Raw genomic sequence first — 9,438 nt, 5'->3', positions numbered from 1 at the left:
ACAATATTTAAATAACTAATTAGTATTTAATGAAGTGTAATATATATTGTATTTAAATAATCTATTAACTTAATTACTTACGACATACATAATTTCAATAATTGCCATAATTTCAGTAGTTTTGTCATTTTGCATTCGTCTTTTAGAGCTGAATATAAGCGCACTCCTTCTAAAATAGCGCTTTAATTCTGCGTTTCGATTGTTTACAGTAACAAGTGCCTTAACGAAAAAAGACGACGGACCCAAGAGAACTTGTATATCGATGAGCTTGCCGAGCTGATTTCCGCCACGGACATGAGCTCTGGCAAGACTGACAAATGCCAGATCCTTCAGAAAACCGTCGATCAGGTAAGAAGACAGATTTCTCTCGCCTTCCTTACAAATATCACTGATAACTGTGTCATTGGCATACCGTCGATATTTTGTTAGTATCGTCTTTTCTTCCTTGGAAGTATGACGCCATATCAGTTTGAATGACAAGATTAGGAGATCTGAAGTCATAAACTTACATAGGTTACTTACATAGATTACTTAAACAAATACTCAAAACAAGATAGATGTTATGTAAGTACTGTAGAATTTTACGATAGTGATATTAGTGATGATTAGTGGAATAATATATAAGAAATTATTTTTCGTATATCTTATTATTTATCATTCCTTCAATAAGATAGAAAGATAATTTTTTTTAAAGCGATTGCAAATGTAAAAAAATTGTAATGATAGAAATTTTGCTTTACTTTAATAACGCGTGGAAAGAGATTTAAATTCGGAAGTTAAATCGCTGGCTCGAAAGGTTATTTAATAACATTCACGTTTCATTCGCGAAATTATATATACTTTTATCGTTCCCTCAGTTCATAAAATTAAAGTTAACTGTTCGATGTCAAAACAAAATGGCCATTTTTATGATCGTCAAAGGACACTTGTGAAGTCTCTCTTACTTGGAGATGCGTAATAAAATTTTTTAGATTGACGATATTATTTTCATAGTTCTTTGTAATGTGTCCCACGTGTACGAATTTTATCTCCTCGTACGCGTCGGAAAGATATAAGATCATTTTATGTAATTCAGATAGATAGATGATATTACGTAACTCATAGAAGACGATCGGAGAGAATCTCCTCTTTTGTCATCATTTTTCCTTGGAAAATCGATCAGCAGATATTAAATGTTGATCGGCGTTGTTTTCGAATCGCGAGAACGTATCCACGCAAGCATGATAAAATATTTGGGAAAGCACTTAAGATTATTGAGAGATTTGTGGAACGAGCAAAATCTCTTATAAAGGTCGCCTTGTTTTATAGATGACATATATCGATCTAAAAGAAAGAACGATGGTATTTTTGAAAGTGATATTACATCGTCATTAGCTTAATGAGAATTTCGTATAACATTAAAAAACTCGTTCTTAATGAGCTTCACTCGACACTCTCTGTTAGCCAATCTTTTTTTTTTACGTCACAAAATATTTTATTTGATTTATTCGAAATATCTTTATACGAAACATCTTACTCTATACAGTGAATCTTCGTTTACAATCAAATCCATACACGGAAAACAGCTAGATACAGTTAGCTAGATACAAATCTGAAAATAATTTTGTTCGAATTATTAAAATAATTATGTAGAATGCTTGAACTGATTGCTAGAATATTAACATTTTTGCAGTATTGTCATCAACGCTTATATATCCTACATAATTATGCATCCTAAATCTGGTTGAAACATTCGGGATAATCCTGTACACGCGCGCACACAAAATTTGTAATATATTGAGTTTGAAGTTTTACATATTTCATGCTCTTTATTTCATAAAAATTATGGCAGTAATCTTGAAGACATTATTCGTTAATTTACATATTTTTGACAAACATTTATTTTAAGTCTATCGCAAGCTTTTATCTTGGTTATATAACTTGGCAATTAAACATTTTTTTAGGTTAGGATTTTAATATTTAAGGATATTTTTGTTATCTCATTAATTTTTTGCTTAATTTTTCAACGTATATAATTACATTTTGAATGAAATATCTTCTGAAGATAGATCACAACCATGTAAGGATGAAATTTTATTGTTAATATATTTATAAGACATTCGTTATATATTCAGGAATTTCATTTTTTAAATTGTCGAAGGTTCTCTTGTATTACGAAATTAATAAATATTAAGAATAAATAAATATTACGCGTTAATTATACAAGATTTTCTTATTTTGTCATTTTTGTCTAAATAATATGGGGTTTAAATTGAACTACTTATCTATTTCTCTGTACACAGCAAATTAATGAGATATTCTTTTCACTGTTTTAATTTATGCCATTTAGTATCTTATTAATCAAACTTTGAATTAAAACTTTATTTAAATGAAGTCTCATTGAAATTAAATAAAAAGAGTTAGAGCTGATAGCTTTAGTGCATTTTCATTTTCTGAAGGTTAGTTTCTGAGGAATTGCTTATTTTTAATCGCTAATTCAGAAGCTATTTCTACTTCGACAGTTTTCTTAAAGGAAAAATTAACTTTGAATTGATCCTTAAATAAGTTCACGGCGAAGGCTGGGAAGAGAAACATCCCATCAATAACATCGTTGTATTATTGTAGTTACACCATATCATGCACTACATATCGGTTTTGTTGACATTGCTCGTAGATAATTCCGTGTCTCATTCTTGAGTTCTCTTGGGACAGGTTCTCTTGAGGTGTTTCAATAATACGAGAAAATCTTGGATCTGAATTTTCTGGTGGGAAAAGTCCCTTGCTTTATATATATATTTTTTAATATAACTCGATCTCTCAATCGTTTGATCGTTTTCTGATTTTTGAAGTTTGCGCATAATATTACGTACCCAACATGGAAATTCATGCTTCGCATTATTAAGAAGACATACGTATACGTATATATTGATATTTTTTCTTTGAGTTCTTCTTGCATAATCGATTCCGCTCGCATTTAGTATGCAATTGGATCTATATTGGTTAAACTTGTATAAAAAACTTGCAACACACAGTCAAACTGAAATAATAATAATCTTACAAATTTGATCGTCGATTTGAAGAACTCTTGTTGCGAAAAATATTACCTCAGTTGAGATATATTTTATTTATCTGATTAGATACGAAATCGTAGTACAGAGAGACATGCGAAGGTTGGATCCAGATCAGAAACTTGAATATGTCTTTCACAAGGCAATGAATAGTATTTCCTTTGAATGGCAGTATTCGATATATACCATGAAGCTTTTTATTAGAAGGCTATGGTCCAACACGTCTATTGGCTGTTTGTTATTGTCTTGAAACCTGTCCTGAAATCTAAAGCGGCGTTCACAATGAGATTTTAACAGAGTCGGGAAAACCCACTGGGTTTTATGGGGGTTTTATTGGATTTATTGGGGTTTTTTTTTAAATAAAATTGATTAATATTTCTTTCACGTAATATTTAGTTTACATTGTATCTATCATTATTTAATTACATATTCTAATAAAATTAATTATAAATACATTTTATAAAAATATTGATAAAATAGTGATAAATTTTTCAAATATAAAAAAAAACATTTCTGTATAATGAAAACAACTGATATAATATGTTAACATTGTATCAGTCCAGTTAGTTTAATATACCTATATTCATTAAATATTTATAAATACATTTCTTTTATGTGTTACCGATTAAAAAATTTATTTTTCTTATACAAAATCCCAATAAAACCCAAAAAAAAACCCCCTAGATTTTTTGGGGATGGGTAAAATAATGCCAACTCTGCCGATTGGTTCATAACATCTCAAGACAATCTTGAATATAAGATCCGACTATGAATACTGACCTAAGTCTTAACCGTAAAAAATGGACCAATCATAGTCGATTAGTCTCCTCACATTCGACTGTGATTAATTCGATGGTTTTGTTCAGTTTTTATATGGCTTAACATTTTTAAGAAATTTAACTTTAAGGAATTGGTTTAAATTTAATCTTTTAATATTTAACAGTGTCAAATTTTCATCACCAAAGTAAAATCTTGAATAAGTATGTGCGCGCGAGCGAGCACATGCACAAAATTAGATACTTCATAATATATCTATATACAATGCATCGTGCTTTTTCCGCCCAAGATTGTTAGTCTGACTGAGTAAGCTAATCGTACGTTAAAGTAGATGAAATTTAAAAAAAGAAGAAATAATACGCACAGCAGGATCGTCGAGATGGATTTTTGCATTTCAAATGTAATTCACTCGAGTCAAGCGCTCTCACGAGTTAACTCACGTTTGCATAACATCGGATTATTTTTCGGGGTTCATTTTATCTTGGCGGAAATTTGGTTTGATTTCCAGCCTGTTATTATCTCTAATAATCGCGCCGTTTATTCCGCTCGAAAGGTCGAAGACGCAATTACGGGTGTATTTCTTCTAAACCGATACGATTAATTTGCTAACGATATATACCGATAATTACAGGTCTCAGGTCCCCTTTGTTAAACCGTGCTCTCGCGCTCATTTATTGGCTAAACGAAACAGCAGTTGCATAACGGCTGTTAAGGCCTAAGCCCTTGATTCACTGGCAATATAACGAGCGAACCTATATATTCGTATTAGGCCCGGTTTTTCATCATCTGGTTAACTTGTAGTTTAGACTTAACCTTTAACTTGATGATAATGTAAAATTTGTGTTTTTCTTCTAATCTAATTCTTTATCTGTCTAGCGGTAAATCTCGTAAGAAAAATGCTCTTCGCATCGAGCGTTCTACTATGTCTCATGATAATTCTTAGCATTCTATTATGTCTCTTGATAGTACTGAATCTATCATTGAAAATCAACATGTTAGCACACAAGGTATGCAAAAAGTATGCAGTATGCTATACTTTTAGCAGCGTACATGTTTTCAACAAGGCTGCTAGTGACTAGTCTAACGTCTTACATTGATTCTGTATGCAAAAATCGCATCATGCATTGCGAGCTTAAAGTTGCGACGCACTTAAGAGACGCTGTAAATTCTTCAATTAATTGATCAATCGAAAGAAAGAATTTTACTATTGACCAATAAAAAAAAGTGAACTATCTTAAGCAATAAGTTGTCTTTTCATACCGATGATACTAACATTCGACGCTTTTTAACGTTAAAACAAATTACGTGATCAAAATTGACTCTTAATATTCATCAATTTTTTTTATTACGTGATCTGTTTTGTCGCTAAAAATGGGCGTCGCTCGTCAACGTGAAAAGGCAACTTATAAGCATTTTGTTTTAATCGGTTAGCCTATGGTTTCAAAAAAGAATAGCACGTGCTTTTTATGTAGTACGTTATGTCGAGAATCGATATGTAATAGGAAAAAAATAACAACAAAGAGATGTAAAATAGGAAAAATAATGAAAATAAAGTAAAATGTTAAACTTGCTTTATTGTATCGATAACAGATTCGATTTATAAGTTCAGATAAATCGTATATTATAGCGAAATATTCTGTACGTAGCTGTAATCTATACTCTGTACTTTGGATTTGAAAATATACATCTATTTGGTCTCAACGAATAGATATAAACAATATCTTGATATCATATATTTATTTCTGCTTATAACGTGCTAATAAGGCGCGTTCGTGGAAATGCGCGGACTGCAAAAGACTGTTTGATTCTGTCCGTTCATTCGTTTATAATATTCGTCTAGTTTGCCTATAGTTCGTTATTGCTCTGGAACCTATTTGTGAAGGGAGGGATCGACTTCCCGTCTGTGTTTTCGCATGTAAAGTGACGGTTCCAATTATAGGCCGAGTCCTAATTATGGGTCGAGTCCTATTATTGCTGGCATATATAATCTTTCTGCAATATGCGCATATACAATTATATTCTATATACATATATATATATTTACACAAATATATATGTGTACACAATATATACAGGGTGGGGCAAAAGTCCCGCTACCATTTTGATTTTGGTTATGTGACGTATAGCTCAGTTTAGCTTTAACCGTTGTGTAGACGTCCAAATTTTATATGGTAGCGGGACTTTTTCTCCACCCTGTATTTATAAAAATGATTTTTATAACAAATACATTTGGATGTTCGCGTAATTACTTAAGTATTACTCGAATATATCATATATTTCTCAATATTTTCGTTTTTCCAAGTAATACTCATGAAATTAAGTATTTAATGAATGAGTACCTGAGCATAGAGATAATTTAATTTATATTGACTATCACGGCTCTTGGGGTACATAGACAATGAAATGATACATAGACATGACTTTTTTCTGAATCTATTTCTAATTTATTATTTGTATTTAATATGTTAAATATCTGACAAATCTGACTAAAATGTTATTGACTATTATTATCTGTGTTGACTATTATAATAGTTAGAGAAATATTTTCTCAATAACAGTTAGCTTTAAAGTTTGCATTTAATCAGTTATTGTCAGTTATGTATCAGCTTAAACATATTTGGAAAGGGTTTCCATCTAATGTAATAAAATATCTTAATAGATCTGCAGTCCACATAAAGTGTAGAAAACACATTCTTAAAATATATCATAGAGACATAAAAAAAAAATCTCAAAATTTACCTCTAATTTTGCTTCTATTTTTTTTTAATTTTTAACATTTTTTTTTATAAAAGATTCTTAAATATTTTATTTATAAGAAAATAAGATAATTGATTTTTTTTTACCAGATAAAAGTCTTATAAGTCTTTAAGTCCACGTCAGATTATAAATTGAAGATTGATGATATTAAAGATTAGAATTTGATCGCATAATTTTAATTTATTTTTTTTTGTGATTGATTAAACTTTAATTTTCTGATGAATTCTTAACATGACAATGATTTTAAGTGACTTTTTAACTAAAAAATCATTGTCATATTAAGAATTTGTCACAAAATCATTATCAAAAGTATTGAATGATATCATGATTTTTCCAAAAATAACTTCTATTTATTGTCATCTTGATTTTATTATGATTTTGTAATCTATCAGTGCACTGTTCTTTTTCAACGTGGGCTAGGAAAAAATACAATTACATTTTTAAATGTAGACTACAAAAAAGTATAATTCCGTGCGATATCTTTTTTTATATTTAGTTATATTTAGATATATTTAGTTATATTTAGGTTCACACTCGAGTGCCGTCTAGATATCATTTTATTTGTTATTCATCGAATGTAAACTCTAGGAACACTCCAATGGGATTCTGAACGTGTTCTTGAGTGTAACTTATAAGGAACCATATAGTAATGGAAGGCAGCTTCCAAGGTTGCTCAGTGGATTCTTGATTGGTTGAGGTAGTTCCTACAATAACTGCAAAAAGGATAGTATTAATTCTTCGTGGGGATATACATGTATTATCATCTTTTGAAAGTTCCATAATGGTCACACTGTGGTTAAAATGACCTCACTTAAATCAGTTGCTGTATTCACAGTTTTTATTCTAAGTAAATAAAATACTGAACGATAATGTATCGTTATATTGTCGTTGCGCAAGTATTATATAGGTAACAAAGCTGCGCAACAATGTAATAATACTGTATTGTTTTTAAAAGTTACAGAATCGGGGTACTGACGTCCCCCGTAGAGAGAGTACCTTGAACTTCAGGTAGATAGTAGGTCAAGTCTCATTTCGAATAAGAACTTAGAAATATAGAACTTCAAACTTTTTTTTTGGATCAAATTGATCTCGATGATCACGAAGAGTTAATGGACGAATTATACTTTTTTTCCTGTTCTATTTTCAATGGCTTTAGCAGGGAGAACTGATCAGTGAAGCTGAATGATTCTTTAATATGTTTGTTTCCTTCATTTAGATCCAACAAAGAGCTAAAGGCAAGAACGAATGATATTAAAGAATCACTGAGGAAGAATCACTAATCAGTATTCTCTGCTGAACGCAATCATTATTAGTCGAATCAAAATGAAGGAAGATAAGGAGAATTTATCACAATGCGGCGATCCGCGAATGCGGAGTCGTGTAGACCGAAAAGTCGTAAGGAAAAGATGGCAATCGAATTGCTCGCAACGTTGTTCTCATCTGATCCAAGAGAGTTTGTGACCTTGAAGTGACGTCACCGAGGCCAATAGGAAACCTTCTTTCAAACGGCGCCGCTATAACTCGATCTACCTGAACGCGAAAGAGAAAGAAAGAAGAAAGAGAAAAGAAAGAAACTGCAAGCGAAAGTTCGTCCTGTGACGTCATTTGCACGATGGACGCTATGTGCAATAGCTCCCGACCCGTGCGATCGACGTAGAGTCGATTAAAAAATTTCTACCGGGAAGATATATAAAATATCGCGCATCTCTCGACCTGCTTTATCTTGCGTCTCCCTCCCTGGACATCGGTGCGGTTTGTTTGTCGGCTCGTCGGAGATTTCGTCCGTCCGTCCGTTTCGCGACGTGTTGCGAAATGGAGGAATCGCCCAGGAACGGTTCAATATATCTTGCGCCCCCTAGTGAGACACGAGGTTCTCAAGCATTACTCCACTCCGTTATATTTTAATCAATTATTCTCTCTCCGATTTATCTCTTTCTTTTTTTCTTTCTCGTACAGGCATAATCATTTCCTATTTCTTCGAAAAGTTTCCTTCCGCAGCCGCCGTTTCATTCCCTTTCTCGCGGCCCGGTCGGTCATGGAAATGGTGCGCGCAGCGAAAAGCCGAAGAAGAATTTATCGCGGGCGACATGTGTGACGCGACGCGACGCGACGAGAGAAATGCATGCACGTACATACGTACGGTACGTATGAACGAGCCGCGCGTATCTGTGTACGTGTACCCACGTACACGTTCCCGTCGTTTCCAGCGAGGAACGACTAGCGGCAACGTCGCACACACGTACACACTGGCGCACGTGTGCCGCAACGTACATACACGCGTATACCGCCGTTTGTCGGACTCGGCCGCGCCGACGGCCCGGAGTCACCGACTTTTCGAGGCCACGGCGGGCGCGCGCAACGAGCGCGTGTGCCGCAACACTCGCAGATCGCGCCGTGCCGATTACGGGCCGCGCGATCTATCGGCGCCGCGAGATACGAGCTCAAGGACGCGCTTTTTCCGCGCGCGCGCGCACGCGACCGCGCGACCGTGAATTCCGGCCGGTAACGCAGGAATTCCGTCCGCGAATTCGTGCACGCGCGCGCGCTCACGCGTTCTTCTCGAGAGCCGAAGGGATCGCCGACGCCGTATTTGGATCGTCTGAAATAGTAATTCGCGACATCGCAAATCCCCTCCGAAACGTTCCTCTGTGAATTATGAATTGGGTCGAATCGATTTTTTTCCGAGAGTCAATCTCGGGTAATGTCGACACGGGGAAACTATCACTAACGACATTACTTCCCTAACGAGCAAGGATTCGTATTTGTGCCCTGCATTCGGCATTAGATCGATACTTAAGATAAAAATGTTGCCTAATTTCATTACGAATCTCTCTCTCTCTCTCTCTCTCTCTCTCTC

General features: G+C 34.0%; 1 protein-coding gene across 6 annotated transcripts in view; it reads left to right on the top strand.

Moving 5' to 3' along the window:
* The window catches only part of LOC108754122 (nuclear receptor coactivator 3-like), a 163,199-nt gene that overhangs the window by 101,221 nt on the left and 52,540 nt on the right, over positions 1-9,438 (top strand). For all 6 annotated transcript variants that reach the window (XM_018496206.1, XM_018496204.1, XM_018496203.1 and 3 more), the window contains one exon: positions 210-348. In XM_018496206.1, coding sequence (XP_018351708.1) covers positions 210-348 — 139 coding nt within the window. The remainder of the gene's footprint in view (positions 1-209; positions 349-9,438) is intronic.

The sequence above is a fragment of the Trachymyrmex septentrionalis genome, unplaced genomic scaffold, assembly GCF_001594115.1.
Source record: "Trachymyrmex septentrionalis isolate Tsep2-gDNA-1 unplaced genomic scaffold, Tsep1.0 scaffold76, whole genome shotgun sequence".
Classification (NCBI taxonomy): Eukaryota; Metazoa; Arthropoda; class Insecta; order Hymenoptera; family Formicidae; genus Trachymyrmex; species Trachymyrmex septentrionalis.
Note: the sequence above shows the minus strand (reverse complement) of the source record. Positions and strands in the feature narration are given on the sequence as shown.